The sequence below is a fragment of the Micropterus dolomieu genome, linkage group LG22 (assembly GCF_021292245.1).
Source record: "Micropterus dolomieu isolate WLL.071019.BEF.003 ecotype Adirondacks linkage group LG22, ASM2129224v1, whole genome shotgun sequence".
Lineage (NCBI taxonomy): Eukaryota > Metazoa > Chordata > Actinopteri > Centrarchiformes > Centrarchidae > Micropterus > Micropterus dolomieu.
In genome coordinates this window covers 2,220,918-2,243,873 of record NC_060171.1, presented here as the reverse complement: position 1 = coordinate 2,243,873, position 22,956 = coordinate 2,220,918, and the positions used below count along the sequence as shown (strand labels likewise).

At 43.2% G+C, this 22,956-nt stretch overlaps 1 protein-coding gene, 1 long non-coding RNA gene and 1 other non-coding gene across 6 annotated transcripts in view; 1 reads left to right on the top strand and 2 right to left on the bottom strand.

The window, feature by feature from the left end:
- Positions 1-586: 586 nt before the first annotated feature.
- LOC123962209 lies at positions 587-22,481 on the bottom strand. 4 transcript variants are annotated; one of them, XM_046038222.1, is made up of 8 exons: positions 21,966-22,481; positions 18,797-18,988; positions 17,638-17,835; positions 16,849-16,973; positions 16,136-16,460; positions 10,111-10,173; positions 9,826-9,891; positions 7,548-9,335 (listed from the first exon to the last, which is right to left on the bottom strand). In XM_046038222.1, the coding sequence occupies exons 1-8, from the start codon at positions 22,207-22,209 to the stop codon at positions 8,575-8,577; spliced, it is 1,974 nt and encodes a 657-aa protein (XP_045894178.1). In that variant the 5' UTR covers positions 22,210-22,481; the 3' UTR covers positions 7,548-8,574. The 4 variants fall into 4 exon arrangements, with proteins under 4 accessions (XP_045894180.1, XP_045894178.1, XP_045894177.1 ...); XM_046038221.1 differs by having other exon boundaries at positions 16,849-16,976; positions 21,966-22,478; XM_046038223.1 differs by lacking the exon at positions 21,966-22,481 and adding an exon at positions 21,410-21,540 and having other exon boundaries at positions 16,849-16,976.
- LOC123962222 overlaps positions 21,418-22,956 on the top strand; it is a 27,022-nt gene continuing 25,483 nt past the window's right edge. Inside the window, exon 1 of the long non-coding RNA XR_006822883.1 lies at positions 21,418-21,643. This is a non-coding gene — a long non-coding RNA (uncharacterized LOC123962222). The remainder of the gene's footprint in view (positions 21,644-22,956) is intronic.
- Positions 22,695-22,766, bottom strand: trnam-cau. Its single transcript has one exon. It is a non-coding gene; the product is annotated as a tRNA-Met (tRNA).

The window sequence follows — 22,956 nt, the reverse complement described above, 5'->3', positions numbered from 1 at the left end:
GGACCTTATGTGCAGTTGTACCTTTACAACTTAATCATATTACACATAAAAGAAGAGCCCATACAATACAGAGATCTGAACTACAATAAGAACACTGTGAAGATAATTAGGCTACAAATTAACTCAATGCGATGCCAACAAGCCGCCCTGGCTTTGTCGTCTGCCACGATATTAGATTTAGCCGTTAACGTGTCTTTACATTTATAATTTCCTGACACGACCAACGTGCGTTCCTCTGGAGAAATACGGAGCATGCGCCGTTGCAAAAAAACTCTACCTGCACGGCCGAACACGCCCCTTTTAATGCGAACGCGCACCAACTCCAACTAAGTTAACACCGACTCAACTAACCAACATCTTATCCACCGTCGTAGTACCGTCTAACTCCAGCGTAGGCGGTCAGTTTGTTACCCTGAGTTTGCCTGAGTTACCCCGAGTTAACTCTGAGTAGGATGAACTCCCTTCGTAGTACCGGCCAAAGGTCACAGACGCCGACAACATGTACAGACTCAGAGGTTCTGGATTTCTACCTGTTTCATACGGTCTGTGATTTTTACCTGAGAGAAGGAGGTCTGTACGTTTAAACCTGTTTGACACAAAGTTTTACTCAGGAATCAGCCAGTCATGTCAGCAGAGATGTTTGAAATGTCTCCCAGCTTCAGTTCGGACGCGAGCTGCATGTAGCGCTCCACGTTGTCTTTATGGTACGTGCTGGTCCCGTGTTTCTTGATGTTGGTGATATGAAAAACCCTGGAGCCTTTGATTAAAGCAGACTTCCTGCTGGACTGGTCTGCATTGAGGCGGCAGACGTGGCACCACATCTGGTTGAGCGTCTCTGAATAACGCAGGAACCAGAACCTTTTCAGCCAGGCTTCCTGGAAGCGAGCGGCCCGTCGAGGCGTGCAGATCTTGGGTGAGTCGCCCTGATGAACTCCGGGCTCTGTGGGGGTTGACCTGACGGACGAGACCACGTCCTGATCGTCTTCAGGAGGCGAGAGAGGCTCCATCCCTGTGAAGACGGACAGAAAAACAAAGTGATGAGAGTTCAGAAAGTTAGCAGTCAATGCCAGTAAAATTCCAAAGTCCAAAGAAACACAGTAAAAAACAAAAACACACTTCAAAATCCACTCCTTTTAATAAAAACAACTAACATCTGTGAGCTGGCTTGATTTCATTATATTCAGAAATTAGCAAGATATTGAAATTATATGGGCTGATATTTGTGTCAGTGGAATCTGAATTTGAATTATTTAAATCGAAATTTGAATTTCTCAACTTGAATCGCATAAAAAAAAAAGAATTTGAATAGAATAGTTTGAATTTGTATTAACTTGAATAATTGCATTGAAAAACTGAATCTGAAGAGAATAATTTGAAATTGTTGAAATTTATTAGTTTGAAACTGAATTCCAATAACCTTGAAACTGAATGTAATATTATGAAACTGAATTCAGTTGCAACTGAAACTGTATTTAAGCCTCACTAAAAATTCAACTCTTTCTTTCTTTCACTTCTCTCAATTCAAATTCACTTCTCTCAATTCAAGATTCAGTTTCAAGGTCACAGACAGGTCAAGGTCCTTCAGGAAGAGCAATTGAGTGCAGAGCAAGCCTAAATGATGCAAGCTGGTCGCAAAGCCAAACCAACTACCACAGGTAACTGACGTAGACTCAAAGCATGTGCGAGTGTCGTGTTTGTGGTGCGGTCTCACCAGAGCCTTCTCTATTTTATAACGCTAATGACTAATCGGTAGATGTCATAAGTGATGACTGGCCTTAGACAGGCATGTGACAAGCGGGAAAATAAACACAAGAGCACAAGGCACGGTGCTGTGAGTCCTCTCCCAAGAAAATTATAGTTATTTGAATAAAAACTGCATATCCACATAGTTTTAGACTATGACCATCATGTGTGTGTTTCAGTGCTTCCTGGCTCTGGTTAAATCTACATCTGTCCACAACCAGGAGGGGGAGCTGGTATAAATGAGTGTATTACAATAATATTAATAGAAAGTATAAAGTTCATTTAATAGTATACTGTTAGTATAATGTTAATATTTTAATTCTATAATGTTACTATATTCATCATTTCATTTGATAATATCATTGCTATCTGATTAAAAAAACCATGTATCTCCAAAAAAAAAATTTTTTTCTCATAAACATGTTTTACACACAGTAATTACACACATTTAGCATCATAAGTGAAATACTATCTTTACACAGTCATCAGTGAACCGTTTCATTTTTTTAAATGGACATGCGTGGATTGTTAAGCGAAGATGAACATGGGTGTATTTTAAATAACGGGCTCCGATGACTTGCTGGTGGTTCTGAACCTTGAGTCTGTTTTATGTCCCTTTCAATCAATAAACCCTCGACAGTCAGCCCCACTGATTTCCACAAAGCTTTGTCTTACATTTTAGCTTGAAATCAGCATGATCCAGGCTAATGCCAACAGGTGTTACGCCGAGTTTTGCACGCACCTCCAAATACTGCTTTTTTGTGGGGCTCATCAATGGTGATAAATGATTCTAAGTATATATTTTATGAACGTTTACAGTCATTGATATTTACATTTACACTTAGTAGAATTCCTTGACATTCAGCAAAAATATGTTACCGCGTTTGATCAGTGAGCACAGCAAAGTGTCTGAAAAAGGAACTTAAGAGGTGGATGCATAATTTGTCAGAACAGATGTGGGAGGTTACCTGCAGAGATCTGCATGCACCTCTTTTCTCGGCACAACACCGACATTGAGAGTGTGTGCATCAGTCAGTTCAGGTAAATCACTCAGCTTGTTGTAATCCTTGGATGAAAACTCAAAACGTTTTTTATCCAACGCTATCCTTTCCCGAAAATACTACACTAGACAAGTCGCCTCAAAAACTTACCTTTCAGACAAACCGCATCCGGAGGCTGTTAAGATACTTTGTTTAAATGAACTGATGCAGCAGTGTTTTCCTCTAAAAGGGACACATGTAGCTCTGTATTTTTTAACAGTACCTGTCAAGATGCTATCTTAAAATCGTGAATAATAGTGGACAATGGACCAAATAAAATCAAATTGGTTTAATCAAAAAGGGTTGAAATTCATTGTATTCATGGAAATAAAGACACATTTCAAAATGTTAAGACATAAAAAACACATTAAATATCATTATAATTATGAACAGTCAGGAAAGATAATCTGCTAAGCTATTTGTTAGAGACAATTGATCAGACTCTTTAATACTACGACTTAATAAGGAGGAGTGGAAGTCTTTGGGCGAAACCTTCTTCAGTTCTTTAATTGTCTGGCTGGACGTGTACTGAGGGGACACTGTGGTGACACTTCTCTTCTTCCTGAGAGACGGGGACGGACAGGTTTCCCAGTCATCCACGCTGTATCTAGTGTGTAGATGGAAGAAATTAGAAGATATGAGGTTAGATTTAATAGATCACATTATAGACAGGATGTCTTCCAGAACATTAACTTTAAGTAAAAGTAGCAAAACCACACTGTTGAAATATTAGAAGTACAAATCCTACATTCAAATGTTGCTAAAGTAAATATACACAAGTATTACCATCAAAATAGCATTTAAAAATATACTTGCAGCTGGTAAAGGTGGCTGCTTCCAACTACTTTATATTCTGCTGGGCGGCTTAATCCATCGAAATGCCTCATAATATAGTTTTTGATTTCATTTTCTATTTATAATCTGAATCTATAAAGTAACAACTAAAGATGTCAAATAAATGTAGGAGTAAAAATTATAAAGCACAAACACCTCAAAATTGTACTTATATACAGTAACTGAGTAAATGTACTTCCATATTATTCAAAGCTGATGTATTTTGACATAGAAGGTGACATTTTTGTAAGAATGTATGTGGTCTGATAAAATACCTGATTCCTGGAAGATGATGCACGGTTAGATCTCCTTGCGGACTTCCGTGAAGAAACTGTGGTCCACGTACCTCACGTTGTGACAGTGTGGTTTGCACAGTTATTATTATTATTCAGGGTGCCAGCCAGGTCTGGCAGTACAGGTTACTGGTTTTTAAATCAAGTGTCTTGCACTTTTGTCAGTGGTATATGAAGCAAACATCATGCATCACGTCATACAGCCGTGAGGAGCTGTTACTTATCACGAGGATTACACCCGACAAATTGGAATTATTTGCCAACATTCCAGAGGATATACTGGATGTTAACAACACTGGATCGCGACCAAGGGGAAATATCTGCTCAATCCTCCAGAAAAAAGGCAGAGTGACAGCGGCTATAGACAGAAAGGGGGAACAGACAGAGCTGGAAACCCCGGTAAACTCCCACTGCAACGTTACAGTAATAGTTTTATCAGCTGCAGGTTGAACTAATCCACGCTCGTTACATGATCACACACTGTAGCGTTATCTGGCTGCCCTGGACCCTCTTGAAAAAAAAAAAAAAAGAAATCGCTCCACATTTGCTTTATGCCGTTAAATCCTTTCTAGCAGGCTACATCAACAGCGGTACACAGGATAGTAACATGGGTGGCGTTAGTTGGTGAAGTAATGTGGAAAGCGATATAACTTTGCCCTGGATGACATTAGCAACTGCTTGGCGTTAGCCTGCGAGCTAACGCGACTTTCTCTGTTTCTCCAGCTTTACTAATGTTCACTTTGTTCTTACTGGACATCATCTGAACCTGTTTGGTCTGATGGGCTTCAGCACATAAACCTTTATTGTTGTTTTGGATCCTTACGTGGAGCCTGTGTTTTGCTGTGAGCTGGTTGTTTTATGGTGTTAGTGGACTGCGTGTCGTTAGCTGCCGTGTTGTCGCTGTAGTACGAGAGGAGCGTGCACAGGGCTGAATCCGACCCGGAGAGCTCACATTAAAAGCAGAATAGTGTCTGATGCAAGGGCTTCATTTCTAAGTGAGTTTTGAACCCACTGCTTCAATTATACTAATTGGCGTTTACGTTCCACCACAAGCTAACGCTAACACAGCCATCAGCGATCTCTCCCAATACATCTGGTCTGTTGAAAACTCCAACCCCGATAGGTCTGTCATCGTGTTAGGTGATTCCATAGCAGAGAAATCAAAACACTGGATCATTGCTGCATCTCAGTTTCTGGTGCTTACCGGGCATTCCTGAGGGCTCCACTGGGGAGGTCTGACCATGCTGTGTTGCTTCTCATTCCAAAGTAGAGGTCGACCGATATGTTTTTTTTCACGCCGATGCCGATACCGATACCGATACCGATCTTTTGAAATCCGGGTCGGTCGATGGCCAATTAATGCTGCCGATTTATTTTGGCCGATATTTGCTTGGTTTTTAATCTCTATTTGCACCGAACTGAAGCACAGAAATCCGCGTTGATATTCGGTGCGGTAGATAACGGTCGTTAAGGTTCCAGTGCCGTATTAGCACCGGGTCTGTCTGTAGCTACCCGTTAGCAAAGCAAAGCCAGTCTGTCACTAGCCTATAGTGCGTTGGTCTCTTTTTTATTACTTATTTCTCTGCATTGAGTGACAACCCTCTCAAATATAAGACACACAAACAGAACAAATAAAAGTCTCAGATTCACTCTGTAATTGCAAAATTATTGCTTACTTATTGTGACATGATAGCAACTGTTCTGTGATGATGCAACTTCAACTACGATCCAAATTAGCCGAATGTCATGTGTCTTATTCAGGTTTTTTCTCGAAGTTGGCAGTAACATATCAAAAGTTTTTAATTAAATATAAAGGAGTAATAAGAATTGAATCCTTACCGTTAGCTCCTTAGGCACTGGATGAGGTCTGCTGCTCACTCGGCTGGAAAATGACTCTAGCGGCAGCGCGCGTCAAACACGTGTTCCACGACAACACTAGGCTGCCCACAGATGCGCCTGCCTAATAATCGGCTTGATATACTTTGATATTGGCCGATGCCGATTATGTTAAAAAATGCCAAAAATCGGCAGATTAATCGTCCAACGGATTAATCGGTCGACCTCTATTCCAAAGTACAGACAAAAGCTTAAATCCATTAAGAAAACATCCAAATCTGTCAGGTCCTGGTCCATGGATGCTATTGAAACACCCCGAGGGTGTTTTGAATGCACTGATCGGGACATATTCAGTGCAGCTTGCGACTCCCTCGACGAACTCACTGATACTGCGACGTCATATGTCAAGTTCTGCGTGGAAATGTGCATCTCCACCAAAACAGTGACATTCTACGGCAATAAAAAACCATGGTTCTCGAAAGACTTACATCTCTCTTACGCAAAGAAAAGAAGTGGGCGTACAGAAATGGGAGACAAGAATCAATACAGTGTGGACAAATATAAACTACAAGCTTCAATAAGGAGAGCAAAGCACAGCTATGGAACGAAACTGGAGCAACAATTCTCTTTGAGCGAATTATTCTGGCATACCTGAACTCCTGCACCGCCTCACTGATGGATCCAATCAGCATAGCACTCTACCATACCTTGCAACACCTGGAATCACCAAACACCTACACACGCATTCTGTTCATAGACTTTAGCTCCGCCTTTAACACTATTAACCCATTTAAACTCTTTACACACACTCACTCTTCGACATGAACATTGACCCAGCCATATGCCACTGGATGAGGAGCTTCCTGTGGAATAGGTCTCAGAGGGTCATGGTTAATAACATAACCTCCCACCCTCAGTACAGGAGCTCCTCAGGGCTGTGTTCTCTCCCCTTGGCTCTTCTCCCTTTACACCGCACACTTTTCATCCACAGACACTTCAGTGAAGACAATTAACAAGTATCAGGACGACAAAACCATCGCGGGTCTCATCACAAACAATGACGGAACACAGTACCGCATGGAGGTTTTCTTAGGAACACACATTAGCAATAACCTGTGAAGTGGACAACTAACTCCAAACACATCATTGCAAAAGCTCAACAGAGACTTTACTTCCTCAGGCTGCTTAAAAAAAATACCGGATCAAGCATCAACTCCTTGTTCTGTTCTACACCGCTATCATCGAGTCCATTATTACGTCTTCAATCACAGTATCGTATGGTAGCACGGACAGCCAAACAAAGTAAAAAACTACATCGGACTGTCAACAAAGCATCAAAGATCAGAGGAAAACCACTCCCCTCAGTTGATTCCCTCTATACACATCGGACTGTAAAGCAAGCAAAGAAAATCATCTCTGGCTCCTCACATCCTGCTCACCACCTCCTTCCCTCCGGGAGGCGCTACAGGTCACTCTTCACCAAGACCAAACGCTTCACAAACAGCTTTTTTCCCCACAGCCATCAGGACTCTGAAGTCCTCTCTTTAGTTTAGTTGCATTCTCATTCACTATAGCATGGTGCTTTACCCACTGTAGTCTGTATTGTTACATGTTGTGAAGTGAATTGTCTATTTGTACACATGATGCAGAGCTTAAAAATACTGTTCCGAAAACAAATTCCACCGGCATTGTCGCGCGGCTAATAAAACAATCTAATGTCACAAAGTATGTACATCTTAAAAGAATGACCACCCTCCCACTGAATGACCATAAAAGAAAGAAACACCACAAACTCAAAAGCTTAGCGCAAAACAAAAAATTGGTTTATTGAAAGATTTCACGTAATCACAAAGTAAAGACACAAGCCAACTCAAAATTTCACTTCGGGTTTTCTGCACGCTTAAACAAACAAACAATCTCAAAAATACAAATTAGTTACAGTTCATTTCATAAAACATTAAAACATAAATCCAGTCCAGTGCTGACAGCGAGTGAAAATAATGCTGGTTCAGTTTCTCAGGCACAAAACAAGACGTCAGTAAAGAAAAAGAGTTTGATAACGCACAGAGTCTAGTCAGTCAAAGAATCCAGTCTGGGTTTTTGCTGCTGGGTTGTGAATGTTTTACCGGCTTTGCACGGCGAATGAGGAAAGGTGATCCGAAGGTGAGGACTGGCAAAAGGTCACGGATAAAGAACAGTATGCAAGGGATTTAACTACCTCACTTGTTGTTTTTTTCCTGACTATCAAAGAGCGTGTTGCTTCGGTCGATTTTGTCACCGCTCCTCTCCCTTGCTCTCCTGGCATTTTACAGGCAGTCCGTTTAACTGTGGCGCCATCCGGTAACAAATCAGTGTGTCGAATCAAAATGGGCATTTCTGGGGTTTTCCATCGTTGCTGTAAAGGCATACTCAGCCGGAACACCGACGTCTCTCTCTCTCCATCGCAGAATCAACTCCGTTTGTGTGTGACCTCACTTCAGATACTTCTGCGTCACTATCTTCTGCTTTTCCTTGAGGAGGTCGTTCCTCAGGAGCGGGTTTCGGTTCTGGTAGCCGCAGTGCACGATGCATAAAGCAAACTCGTCGGCAGGGAGGTCAGCTTCACCCTCATGCCACAGGTAATGTGTTGCATCATGTGATGCCATGTCAAAGATGGTGAGGTTATGAACACTGAGCTTAGTCTGGTAATAGACGGCGGGGGCTTGCAGCGCGGGGCGGAGCAGGAGCTCCTGCAGATCCATGCATGCCACCAAGGTCTTCTCACCTGCCTCTTCTTTGTCCTTCTGCTTCACAGCCCGTGCTGTGTGGCAGCTTCAATGTTTCTAGCCTTAAGTTTCCAGCAACACGTCGCCTTTCTTTTGGCGAAAGAGAGAAAGATTTAAGTCGTTGAAGATGTTGGTGAAAACTTGTCGTGACAGAGACTGGATTCCGTGTTGGGCACAACAGCGCTTATAGTCCGTGTGGAGGCGCCTGATGGACTTGAACACAGGCTCCAGGTACATCTTTGATGAAGAGGACATACAGGGGTGTGATGAAACCTTTGGGAGGTCTAGAAGGAAGGTCTTAAGGAAGTCATGCTGTTCTGACCTCACAGTCGCTCTCTCACACGCCCTTTCAGGATTCTTTCCTCTTCTTCCTACCCACTTTAAAAAACACCACTGGTTTATGCCTAATGTTGACAGGAACATGCTTTGGCACACTCTGATTTTTCTCCCGTCCACTACAAGGTGACAAGAATTGGATGCCGACCTCCTGGATTCTTCTGCTCCTGTGCGCCGCCGCTTTACACTGCTCACCTGCACCAAAGACTTAACAAACGTTTTCCTCTCTTTCCAGTCTAATTTCCCCCAGAAATACTTGAAGATCTCCTCCCTCTTTGAGTCCTCGATGTCATTGCAGCACAGTTTAATGGACTTTTGGCAGGCCGCAGACTGGCATCGCATCCCCATTTGATTCAACCCAGGCTCTTGATTCTTCATCATTCTTCTCCCTTTCTGGACGTTCTCGTCCCAGGTCTCTGGATCTCCTTTCTTCCATGACCTTCTTGGACTTCCCCCAACAGATGAATAATCCTCCTCAACTCCTTCTCCTTGTGATTAAAAGAAAGAGAAAACAAACATTCTGTAAATGTTGTCCTCATCTCAGTGTGCCGTTGTGGTGTGTGTGTGCAGCTGACCACAAACAGCCGCAAGCCAACGAGGAAACATCTAGCATTCACTTTAACAAACGCTGCTGCATTAAATCCATCAAGCGCACACACACTTATGTGTGCATCAGTGTGTCAGCTAATTAGTGCCGTTTTATTACTCTATTGTGATCTGTAAATTACTTTGTGCTGCATTTTTTGGTATGAAAGGTTCTATACAAACAGTTTGTTATTATTATACCTCCAAAAACAGGGTGCACATCCAGTTAAGTTCAGGTGCAAGACAAAAAATATATCACTGCAGGACACAAAGAGAAAAGGTCTGCACACCGTCCCACGACTTGCTTGGTTCTATGAGACCAGATCAAAATGTTGTCCTCAAGAACAGTTTTTTTGGCGTGCAGACTTTTCTGTCCTGGATCCTAATACCCACCTTCATTTTCAAATTCGTCTGTGACAACAGCAGCAGGAGACTCAACCTGGTCACACTCAAGGGAATCTTGAAGAGATGAAGAACAAAAGTACACTTAATGCAGTATTGACATAATTCACTGGTCCTGTACTCAAGTGTCTCCTTTGTGTTCTCTTCAATTCTGAGTTCTCAAAGACGCCAACATTAATTTAGATGGACTGATCTGCATCTAGATCTGAAGCACTGTGAGCTGCAGTTGTTGTAGGAAATGTTTTATACATTATAAATCAGTATAATAATACCTACCTTCACTTCCACGTTCATCCGGCACAAAAGCAGGAGACTCAGCCTGGTCACACTCAAGGAAATCTTGAAAAGATAAAGAACACATAAAGTACACTTAATGCAATATTGACATAATTGGATGTTGCTGACTTTGCATTCTTTGCTCTGGCTGTCTTATTCCTAGTTTTCCACTGCGGACCCTGGCTGCTGCCTCAACTGGCCCATCGTATTTACCACTGACCGATGCACAAAGCTCCTCTACAGAAAACAACATTTCTATCCTGAGAAAGAGAAGAGTGCACACAACGGACATCATCACTTAAGGCGCTCCGTGTGAGAAATCAGACGTTGGCAAGTACCTCTCGGCCACTAAGGAAATGTACAAGTAAACAACATGATAAAAAGAAAGCTTTGGATTGGCATCGCTCGATTCGAGCAGGACGTCAGCAGACATGAGTAAGTTAACATTAACGATGTGATAAGTCTGCCCCGGCACTTATCCACGGTATAAAAAGTGTTTACAAACATGGCAAATAATCTGATAGAGATTCAAACTAATGTTAGCTTTCCGACTATCCGCAGTACAAATCCAGACAGCGTTTATTAGCCAGCTAACGTTAGCTAGCTATCGAGAGCCACACTTCAGCCATCAACATTGAGATGTTAAGAACAGAATTACGTTAGCTAAGCTACACAAACGACAGTCGAAAAAGACAAGTGCAAACTTAATACAGTTGTCAAATAATAATCTTATGGTGACACTTTACCTTGGCGCTGTTCTCTTCCACAAAGAAACTTACGAGTGTGTTTTGCTTCTAACTTCCAGAGACGCTTGGCCTGTACTACGAAGCGAGGTAACCGTCTTATCCAGGTAACGTCAGGTGGAACTTCCTGATTAACCTGCACTACGAAAAGTGGATAGGTGTCACCCGAGGTCTGTTGCCATGGCAATTTACGCCGCATCTCTAAACTGCTCCGAGCAGGTTTAGTTGGTGGTTAACTCGAGGTCACCCTGCAGGTGGACTACACACCACATCTGTACTCAGTGTTACTGAGGAGAAGTATTAATACACACCGCTTCATAAAATATGTTTAGATTTCATCCCGACTTGTTCCACTGCGGTTGAAGCTGAAATTAACTTAGGAAACACAACAGCGTCACGTTCAGACAGCGAGCCCTGCAGCCGAGCTGTGATTTCAGGGAGGCGATCTTAATTAACAGGACAGTTTCTTAGATGTAGCCCATCTGTAGGCTGTAACTGAATTCTCCTGAGTGTTTTCACATATTTACATTGACTATTTTACATGTCCAAAAAATACGGAGCCAGGGTCGGGGGGTTACTAACCGAGAAAAAAAAATCCTCCATGAAAGTGTGAAATTTACAAGAAGAAAAATCAGAAATTCCCTGAAATTAAAGTCATAAAAAATCTAAACCACTCTGGTGTTTTCTTCTGAATACGCCCAATCCACGGTGAAGTCTCTAACCTGCATGATAATATAGTGATTGTGGGCTGAACTCAGGAGTATTTCCACTGCATGCATAATACATGGCAGACGTGTGTGTGATGTTGCAGCCTTACAAATAGGGGTGGGAATCACCAGAGGTCCCACGATACGATATTATCACGATATTTATGTTGCGATTTTATTTTATTGCGATTTAAAATATATTGGGATATATTGCAATTTATTACCTTTTTCCAACTTCCAATTAGGTAACTAAAGTCAAAATTTGCCAACATCTGTTTATCTAAAAAGATACATTTCTCTGTTTGTTCATATCACTTTTTCAGTCCTCTGTATGGTCCTGTTAAGTTTTCTAGTGGAATAAAAAAAGAGTTTTATTATTCTAGCACCAAAAAGTTAAAACTTGGCGTCTGTGTATCCATACAGTATTGCCATGGCAAATATCATGATACTACACTGTACCCTACTTACAAAGTGAAGTTTCTCTCATAAATGTGTGACTGTAATGTCAGAGAATATTCGAGTTTTTTTACTTGTAGATTAATCTTGGAAATTAATAACAACACATTTTATTTACAGGCACCTTTCTGAACATTTAAGGTCACCTCACAAAACACTGTATATACAGGAATCTTGAAGTAAAATTCAAAACCTTTTTAAGACCTTTTCAAGACTTTTTAAACATTTTAAAACTGCCGCGCCACTTTGAGCTAACCAATCAAATCAGCCACACACTTTTAAAAGGGACATTTTTGAGTTTTTAAAAGGAATTTAAGTATATTTATAACATTTATAGCCTATATGTCATCAGGTTGTAATGCCACCTAAAAATTGAGGCATTCACCAACTTTCTCAGTTGCCTATAACAGCCTGTACAGCCAAATGTTTTCTATGTGAAGGTCAGATTTCCTACGAAAAGCAGCTGTCTTACATAAACTATGACGTTTCTGTACGCAACATTACAGCAAATCATGTCAAACAGTGTAATTTTATGTTTTAGTTGGTTTAAACTAGATAATGTGAGCTTGCCTGCAATGATGTGTGAGAACTTTCATCGTCCACTTGATCAATGCAACAAAATTCAAACAGGGCAGGAGGGAACAAAGATGAAGAGAATAAATTGAGTGATAAATATCGTAAGTAGTGTAGGCGGGGCAGCACAGGCACAACCTGGAGGCGGAACTAGTCTAAATGACTGGATTAGTATAATATTATAACATTAAATTCTGAACTAACCAACGTCTTATCCACCATCATAGTACCGGTTAACTCCAGTTTAGGCGATCAGAGTTTGTCAACCCTGAGTTTGCCTGATAACCCCGAGTTAACTCCAGCTAGCTCGTATCTCCCGCCTGTAGTGGGAGATAGGCGGTTTGATTAACACTTTTCACACCCAATGGAGATACTTGTTCAATCCATAATGTAATAAAAAATCTTTTAATTGGTCAATTCGATGACGGATGCTGACAGCATGGAGGAGAATGTGCACGTTCCAAATATAGGACAAAGTCAAAATCATCAAAAGTGGAGATACGTGGTTTTCATCGGACAGCGACATAGTTTTCCACTAGTATAACATAAATTCCAGTTAAACAACACAGCAGTTTCTTTTACTGGCTTGTTTTCATTCATTAAATCCTTGTGTAAGAAACTGGTTTCTAATGCGTTAACGCTGAGTTCTAACTCATCAATAATCACATACATCAAAGCAGAATAATTAAACGTTTGCTGTAGCACGTCAAACTTGTTATATTATTCAGCCCCATCCAGGCTGTGATTGGTCTAAAAGGGACAGTGACGACCACATCCACTTGATGAGAAGTTGAACATGTTTCAACAAAAGGCACATGATAAAAATGCCCAGCTAACCAAACCCAAACCTTCCTTATCTGATCACGAATGTCTTCTGTCTCACTGCTTCAGCTGCTGCTGATCATCTCGGTCGCTGTTTTTGTAACAAGCTGCACCCCTGAGCGACCTGGCGGTGATGTTACAAAGAGTTCGGTTTAGAGCTGCTCTGTCTGGAAAGTGCTATTAGAATCTTCTGTTATGAACGGCCGCTATGTAAAATGTCTAAAGGTGAATTTTTATGTTGAAAACAGCTATTGATGATTGAAATGGATCGTATTGACCTTTTCAGACTCCTCCTACAGTAACAGGAGCGTTGCCTCTTCGTCACCTTTTTTAGTTTTCAGGTGATCAAACTGAATCAGCTCTCCAACAGAACTGGGAGAAATCCAAACTTCACCTGGTTTCTAAATTTTTTTCTACTGGACGAGTCGAGACGGAGCTGCAGCTGCACTTATCGCCATCTTCCACGTGTTGGATCTCCGGTACCTTCAGTAGCTAGTACAGCTGCAACGAACGATTATTTTCATTTTCAACTAATCTGCCGATTATTTTTACAATTAATTGTTTTCGGCTATAAAATTTCACCACAATTTTCCAGAGCTCAAAGTGACGTCTTCAGATTTCTTCTTTTGTCCATCCAACAGTGTAAAACCCAAAAACTCTTTGTTTACTGTCATAACTGACAAAAAACAGCAGCAGGTCCTCACATTTAAGGTGAAACCAGCAAATGTATCAGATTTTTGCTTTAAAAAAAAGGACAACCAATTAATCAATTACCAAAATATATTATTTTCTTTTAATCGACTAATCAATTAATTGGGGGGGGGTACTTTCCGGCCTCTCTTTTCCACCGTTCTGGGTCCTGAGTTGTTGTATGAAGTTTTTCCACAGAGCTGAAGTCGGTCTCCTCCCCTCCTGATTACAGCAGGTAATAAAGCTCGTTAAACATCCCGTTCCTCCGACGCTCAGGCGACACAGACGTGATGCTGCAGCTGATCTGCAGCTCTTGTTGCTGGAAATGTTTTAATAACCTTCAAAACTGTCGCCACTTTATTTTGGTGTCTCTTTCTCTGTGCTTGATCAGCTGACTCTCTAGTGCGGTCACAACAACCTGGAGCTTAACACGCTCAAAACTGTGGAGATGACCGTGGACTTCAGGAGGAGCCCCCCCCACTCTGCCCCCCATCACCAGACTCAACAGCCCTGTGTCTGCTGTGGAATCCTTCAGGTTTCTGGGATCCACGATATCCCAGGACCTGAAGTGGGAGCCCAACACTGACACCATCATCAAGAAGGCCCAGCAGAGGATGCACTTCCTGATGATCCAGTTCTACACAGCCATCATCCAGTCCGTCCTCTGCACCTCCATCACTGTCTGATTTGGATCTGCCACCAAAAAGGACAGGAGCAGACTACAACAGACAGTCAGGACTGCAGAAAACCTGCCCTCCATTCAGGACATTTCCAGAGTCAGGAAACGGGCAGAAAACATCACTGCAGATCCATCTCACCCCGGACACAACCTGTTCCAGCTCCTCCCCTCTGGATGGCGCTACAGAGCACTGTACGCCAAAACCAACAGACTCAGGAACAGTTTCTTCCCACAAGCCATCACTCTGATGAACAGCTGATTTCTGACTCACAGTGTCAGGAACAATTCCAGTAACTCTGCCTCCAATCAGCACCTGTTTACTGGTTTCCACTTATTATTTATTTATTCACCATTCTCTATTTCAGAGCTGCTCTTACAATGTCATATTGTACATACTGTATACCAATACACCTACCTCAGGTCATAAGGTCTTATTTTTTCCAGCATCCTTTGCACTATGCTCCATCACACTGTGTATATTTGTGCATATATGTGTACCTGTATATCATATCCACCTTCAACATGTACATAATGAGAATAGTTTACTCTTGCATCCTTTGCACTCTGATCACTGCACTATTTGTCAATATGTCTATATTGTTTTGTTCATAGTGTTTATGTTAGTGTTGTCTATACTGTAGTTTGTGTCTGACTTTATTTTATTATTATTATGCTATGGTATTTTTGTATGAGTATGCACATCATGAGCAATGTACAATCCTGAGTCAAATTCCTCGTATGTGTACACACACCTGACAATAAAGCTGATTCTGATTTTAAGAACTTGATGGTTTTATCCAGTTTGTTATTAAATGTGTAACAAACTTTATCGCATGTCTCTTCATTATACTCCCACACAGAAAGCCGTTTTAATGGTCAAACACAGAGGGCAGAAGGGACCTTTTAGTTCCTTTGAAAGAGATCCGGAGACTTTTGGACTTTTTACTTTTGGTAGAAATGCAGCTGGGGTGGTGATGGATAGATAAGATGCTTTCCTTTGGTGTGGGAGACCTGGGTTCGATTCCCACTGTGAGACATTGACATTGTGTTCCTGAGCAAGACACTTAACCCCTAGTTGCTCCAGAGGCGTGCAACCTCTGACATGTATAGCAATTGTAAGTCGCTTTGGATAAAAGTGTCAGCTAAATGTAAATGTAATGTATGTATAATCTGTCAACCTCCACTCCCCCTCAGTGGTCGAAGCAAAATACTTTCCAGCTTGTTTCAGAGCAGCTGAAGCTGCACTGTTGAGGTAGAGCTGTGACCTGGTGGTAGCATCTATACAGACTAGGTGGTAGAGGTGAAATTGGCTCTCATACTACCAGCATTCACTTAAAAAAGTTACTGAAACTTACATGCAGTCTCTGTCTCTTCTGTGTGGCCTGTCTCAGGACTCTGCAGGACCTGGTCTGGTTGGAGCAGAGCCTCCACTTCCTCCTGTTCTCCTGTCAGACGTGACAGCTTCTCCTGCAGCTCCACGATCGTCCTCTGCAGGCTGACACAGTTCAGACAGCCGGAGGAGGAGGAGACGTCACACGTCTGATTCTCCTCCTTCACAAGTGGAAGTTTAAAGTTCAGCTCCACTTCATAGTCCCCGGAGACGGAGGTCTGTCGGGCTGAAGGGGTCCCGGATCTGCTGCAGGCCTCCAGAGAAGCCTCCAGAGCATCTCTGAAGAAGTCCTGAAACCATTATTTAATAAAAACAACATGAATCTACTGCACGTTTGATGAGAAGTAAATCACATTCAGTATTTATCATATAGAAATCCAGGAAGGTGCTGGCTTTGACTCAGATCGACACGTGGATGTGAAACAGGAGCTTCAGTATTTGGAGTCCGCAGCTGGTGAACCCCACCTATACTCTCTAATACTCATTAATACTCTACATACTGAGAACTAGCTTGAGTCAGCTAAAGTACTCAGTCCTGCTGATGAAACCCGAACAAGCCCCACAGGCACCTTAACATTGTACTCGATGTCTGACGCACATATGTTCTCTCTGGGTTTCATTATCGTGGGAATTTTAAGTTTTAAAATGAGGCCAAAGAGAAATAACGAGCAGCCGTACTCTGAAGCTGAGGTCCATCTTCTTCGCAGCAGGAGGTTGTTCGCCTGTCTCGTCTCGGGGCAGCAGGACCGACTGCAGCAGAGATTTGACTTCTCTCCAGGGACGGACCGCCGTCCTCACGGGACCTGCTACAGAAAGCACATGGAACGCTGTCATGACTTTATTTAGGTTGGTTATTTTACCCCAAAACTGCATGTGCTGCACTAAATACTCAGAGAAACTGCACTGTCTACAAAGAACGTGTTAAAAAGAACTTTAGTTTGATTGAGTCCATAACTGTTTCTGGTGTTATTACTGAGTCAGTGAGCTCCTGGAAGTCCCTTCTTAAAACAAACTTCTCTCACTGAGCCTTTCCTGATTTTACTTTACTTTTTTTTTTTTTCCCCCAATTGTGTTTGAATTCCTTAACAAAAAGTTATTGTTATTATTCATTTTCTATTAAATCCTGACGGTTTTACAACTTGTGTGTTTTTCTACCTTTTTGAAGCACTTTATAATATTTACATTTATTCATTTAGCAGACGCTTTTATCCAAAGCGACTTAAAACTGCTTTATATCTCAGAGGTCGCACGCCTCTGGAGCAACGAGGGGTTAAGTGTCTTGCTCAGGGTCACAATGGTGGACGTGTCAGAGTGGGGAGTTCAACCCGGGTCTCCCTCCCCAAAGGCATGCGTCCTATCCACTGCTCCATCACCACCCCCATGGGAGCTATAAATAAAGATTATTATAACTACATTCATATCCTATTTGGTAGCTGCAGGCTGAAGAGTAACAGCAGTCAGTCTCACCTCCCTCTGGTTCTCTCTGAGCGGTTCTGCACACAGGCGAAGGTCCCGTCTCTGGCGTCAGTCGTTGTTTCTGGTCTCTGTCTCGCTGCTCAGACAGGAGGAGACACTCTGCGGGTCTGCTGGTTCCTTCACTGGGACCCAGCTGCAGTGATGGAACCCAGTCCGAACTGGACTCCAGCATTTCATACGCAGGAATACCTGTGAACACACAAGGTGGTATATTGGACAGGTAATGCAGCTGTGCCACATGTCATATTTAACTGATGTCGCTTTAAAATGATGGACCTGAAGCGAGGAGGTCTCATTTCATTAGAAGCCTGTTGCCTTGAATCCTCTCTCCTCATGTCTCCTCTGCTTGCATGGGAGAGACAAAGAGGACAAAGGGAGCGTGCTGCTCTCAGGAGGAGGCGGCTAGAAGCAGCAAATATTGGCACACTGACTCTGACTAAATCTACATCTGTCCACAGCAGAGGCTCTATCCACAACCTGGAGGAGGAACTAGTATAAATGTGTATCGGTATAATATTATAACATTAAATAAAGAGTATAACGTTCAGTTAATACTATACTGTTAGTGTATTAATATATTAACTACTATATTCCTAATTTCATATAATAGTATACTATTTTACCAAACAAACCAAATGTTAAATCCAGTAAGAGCTGTACTAATTTGTAAATAATCACAGAGTTCAACATTTGAAGGATGTTTGCTGTAGGACGTCAAACTTTTTTTAATGTCCAGCCCCATCCAGCCTGTGGTTGGTCGGTTGACGAAAAGTGAGACTGACGAGCACGTTGGCTTTATAGAAAGTTGAACGTGTTGGACAACAAAAGGCACCAACACGGCTGATGATAAATGGCCAGCGAGACAATCCCCAAACCTTCCTTATCTTCTGTTTGACCGCCTCAGCTGCCAACGACGTCTCTCTGTCACAGACATTTCTCTCGGTGCTCCGGTGGCCAGTCAGACTATGTTTTGAACAATCAGCGGCAGTGCAGGGAGGAGGGTTACGGTAGGTTGTTGTCTTTAAGGTTACTCGCACACTGCTCACAAAATCGTTTTTCTGGTTCAGCAGCGCAGCCCAAATCTCTGCTTCGCTTAGTATCCCTTTAATTTCCTATTTGGTAGCTGCAGAGTAACAGCAGTCAGTCTCACCTCCCTCTGGTTCTCTCTGAGCGGTTCTGCACACAGGCGAAGGTCCCGTCTCTGGCGTCAGTCGTTGTTTCTGGTCTCTGTCTCGCTGCTCAGAAAGGTGCTCGGTGCGTCTGCTGGTTCCGTCCCTGGGACCCAGGTGCAGCGATGGAATCCAGTCCGGATCAGACTCCAGCATTTCATACGCCGGTTTACCTGTGAACACACAAGGTGTTAATATCAGACAGGGATGGTTTCAATATCGGTGAAACTTCCTCTTTTAATATCAGGAAACTGATTTACAACATCCAGCTCTGTTCACACCAGGGAGAATTCAGATCAACCCGCTATACTTACAGCTGCAACGAGTCCATTATTCATCCGTCAGCTGATTAATCAACAACAATTTTTGTGTTAGTGCAAAAATGACACAAATGACCTTCTCTGAGACGTACTGTTTTCATTTTATATGAAGAAACTGAATATTTAGGACAAAAGACTAGATTTGTTCTAGATATTTGCTTAAATAGACTTCAGACTAGGCTGCTCGATTATGTCAGAAATCATAATCACAAATATTAACACGATTAGTGATCGACTTATGAAACATCACGCATTTACTTAACTTTTTAAAAATTGAATGCTTCGTCTTTTTAAAATGATTATGCATTATCCCAAATAGCCCATTAAAATCGAAACACTGATTAAAATTTGATTCATTGCACAGTCCTACTTTAGGCAGTATTTTACTTTGTTATGTGTTTAGCAGGAACAGGACCAGCATGCAATGGGACTGTGACGTGAGCAGCAGTGAGCAACACAGAGCAACACAAGGCATTCTGCTATTTATACACAAATACACTGCTCAAAGAAATTAAGGGAACACAGTGTTTCCCACAGAATGACAGGCAACTTAGGCGACCGGGGGGGTTGGGGTGCAGTGGGGGGCGTCCTGGGGCTCTCCTCCCAGATCTGGACCAATGAGATCCACTTGGTGGCGTCAGATACACGATGCATAACATCCCAGAGGCTTTCAGTTGGATTCAGGTCTGGGGAACGTGAGGGCCAGTCAATGGCTCAATACCTTCATCCAGGAACTGCCTACGCCACATGAGGCCAGGCATTGTCCTGCACTAGGCGGAACCCAGGCCCCACCACGCTCCTCCAGGGCCCGCTACGCCAGGAGGAACCCAGGGCCCCACACAGTGTAAGGTCTGATAATGGCTCTGAGGATTTCATCCTGGTACCTAACAGCAGTCAGAGTACTGTAAGCTCGCACACCCTTCTGTGCGGCCCTCCAAGGGTGTGCCTCCCCAGATCATCACTGACCCAACGCCAAACCGGTCAAGCCGGATGATGTTACAGGCAGCATAACGTTCACCGCGGCGTCTCCAGACTCTTTCACGTCAGTGTGAACCTGCTCTCATCTGTGAAGAAAACGAGGAACCAGCGGCGGAGCTGCCAGTTCAAACTGCACGGTGCTGGGCAGTGAGCACAGATCCCACTCGTTGGGCCCTCATGCCTCCCTCATGGAGTCTGTTTCTGACAGTTTGTTCAGAAACATGCACACCAGTAGCTGGAGGTCATATCGTAGGGATCTGGCAGTGCTCCTCCTGTTCCTCCTCGAACAAAGGAGCAGATAACGGTCCTGCTGCTGGGTTGATGCCCTTCTACGGGGCCTTGTCCAGCTCTCCTCGTGTAAGGGCACGTCTCCTGGTGTCTCCTCCACGCTTTTGAGACTGTGCTGGCAGAAACAGCCTTGTTGTGACGGCACATATGGATGAGCCACCCTGGAGGACTTGAACTACCTGTGAGACCTGAATGGGCTGCAGGTACCACCTCATGCTACCAGCAGTGACAAGGACACTAGTAAAACTAACTAGTGTCCTTGTCACAAACTAGAGAACAATCAGTCAGGAAGGGTCAGGAGAGCGCAGCGGTCTGTGGTCAACACCTGCAGAACGATACCCTGCTGCCAAACAAACACTCCCCTCTCTTCACTGCTCCTTCGGAAGCTCCTCCCTCCAAACTCATGGACGCGCATTGCCATGGTAACCAATCCTACTGCTGCTGAAGTACAGCAGAATCCACAGTGTCTGCTGTCCCAGAGCACGTTAGCCTCAATAAGGCTCCGATCAGACAGAAAGCGCCTTTTTAAAAAAGGCGCCTCTCTTTAAATATGTCCATCCATCCATCGTCAACCGCTTATCCTACGTACGGCACACAAACACAGCATCCAAAACACAACAGAGTAAAAAACTAGCCACTTATTTGAAATAGTTTTTACAAAAATACAGAGACTGAAAAGAGCTGGAAGCACAGGAGCAACTGTTTACCTCCAGGGCCGAAGTCAGTGCTAACTTTGGGGCCAAACTCCTTCACTCTTTATTCAACAGTTGGCAGCAGCACACAAGAGCTCCTCTTTAGTCCGGAGGAGCTGCAGTCTTTCTTCACCGGCCTCTGTAGCTTCTACTGTACATTTACTGCTGAACATGGAGCTGACCCGTTTCTCTCGGTTAACCCGGGGCTAAGCTAACAACGCTAACCAGCCGGGATCCTCACAAACATGGCGGCGTAAACAAAGCGCAGCGCGCTGCGAGTGCCCGGATGGTGCAACGGTCAGAAAAGACAGCTCACCTTTAACGGCCGCCATCTTGGCCATCTTGAAAGGGGGGAACCGCCAACGTTTTTTAAAACTCATGAAAACTGCTGCAATAAAAGTTGAAGTACGTTGATTTTAAAGAAAATTAAACTGAAGCCAAGTCAGCAAACGAGCCAGAAGTTGTTTTGCCGGTTGACAGTCGCGCGACAAAGATCCGCCCGGTTCCACTTTCAAGAAGAAGCGGTAAAATGAGACGATCGTCATTTCCGGTAAGTGCAGCACAGTCAGGTCCGATTTTAGACAACAAAACTGTGTGGAAATTTACACTCGATGCAAGTTAGTACAAAATGTACACAGAGTACTACGTTAGAGTACTAACTGAAGTATCCCAATTCAGATACAGCTATGATTTCTTCTTCCTGGTTTGGTTGCTTAACATCGCCAAATAAAACAAGAATAAAATCACAAGATTTCTGAATGGGCTTCAGTTGCATGTTTCTCCTCTCTGAAACACTGAGAGAAAAACTAAACTTTAAGACCTTCAGGGAGGAGAGCTCGTTTCAGCAAGGTGTTCCTAATACACTGACTCACCTGAGTGAAAGTGTCGGGAGCACACTCTCATGGATGTGGGGATGTGGTTGAAGGTGATGTCGCCGCGGCCGACGGCAGCCACCCAGGCGGCCCTCCTCCTCATCGTCAGCTCGGATATCTGCTCTCCTTCGTTCCTCCTCCAGGCGGGGAAACAGTGGAAAGTGAGTCCGTTCGGGATTTTCCTCCTGCGGTGGTCATGAGATTTGCGGCGGCAGCTTGGAACGCAGCAGTTTCTGCCCCCCATGGCTGTTTCACAGACGGAAAGTGAGCCAGTGGAGTTAAAAACTAAGAAAACAAACACGGTGAAGAAGGGACGAGCTGCACGACAACAAACAACCGCCAACAGTAATGGCTGATCTCCCAGAACACACCGCGGCAGGACTTGAACGCGGAGGTCGCGGGTTCGGGTCCCGTGTGAACCCAGAAGACAACGACTTTCCGTTTGTATTTTATTTTACGTTGTAACGTGCTTTCTGTCGCAGTTTGTTACGTTTAGGCAACGAAACAGAAACAGATCGTGTTTTGGCTGAGTTTTGGTTACACACTGAGCACTGAGCAGGGCTTGTCTTTTGCGATCCGTTGGTTAAAAACACCGTTAACCTTTCCCGCTTTTCACTCCATAAGTAATATTCAGGAACAGCAAAGAAATCGATTACAATAGCAAGAGAGTAATGGAGTTGTAACATGTCGGATAAAGATTTAAAACAACTCCGTTTAGAGAGAAAAGTTTAGCAGAGGATGGTTTCGATCCATCGACCTCTGGGTTATGGGCCCAGCACGCTTCCGCTGCGCCACTCTGCTGTACGGCGTATATAGTGACGTAAGACACATTAAAACTCTTCATAGTGGCGCACTGTTTTATTGTTTAGGGTTTTGTTAGTTGGACGACTTTTAAATAAGAATGGTTTGTTACTGTCACATTCAGAATTCCTTCAAAAATTCAAAATTACACTCAAACCAAAAGTATATGCAATTGTTTGTGATGCTTTTC

Coding starts and splice junctions, on each gene's coding strand:
- LOC123962209 (XM_046038221.1), bottom strand. CDS start 22,209: ATGGGGGGCAGAAACTGCTGCGTTCCAAGCTGCCGCCGCAAATCTCAT. Junction 18,989..21,965: donor CTCCCGACACTTTCACTCAG/GTGAGTCAGTGT, acceptor GTGTGTTCACAG/GTAAACCGGCGTATGAAATG. Junction 10,174..16,135: donor AGAAGAGACAGAGACTGCAT/GTAAGTTTCAGT, acceptor TATCTTTTCAAG/ATTTCCTTGAGTGTGACCAG.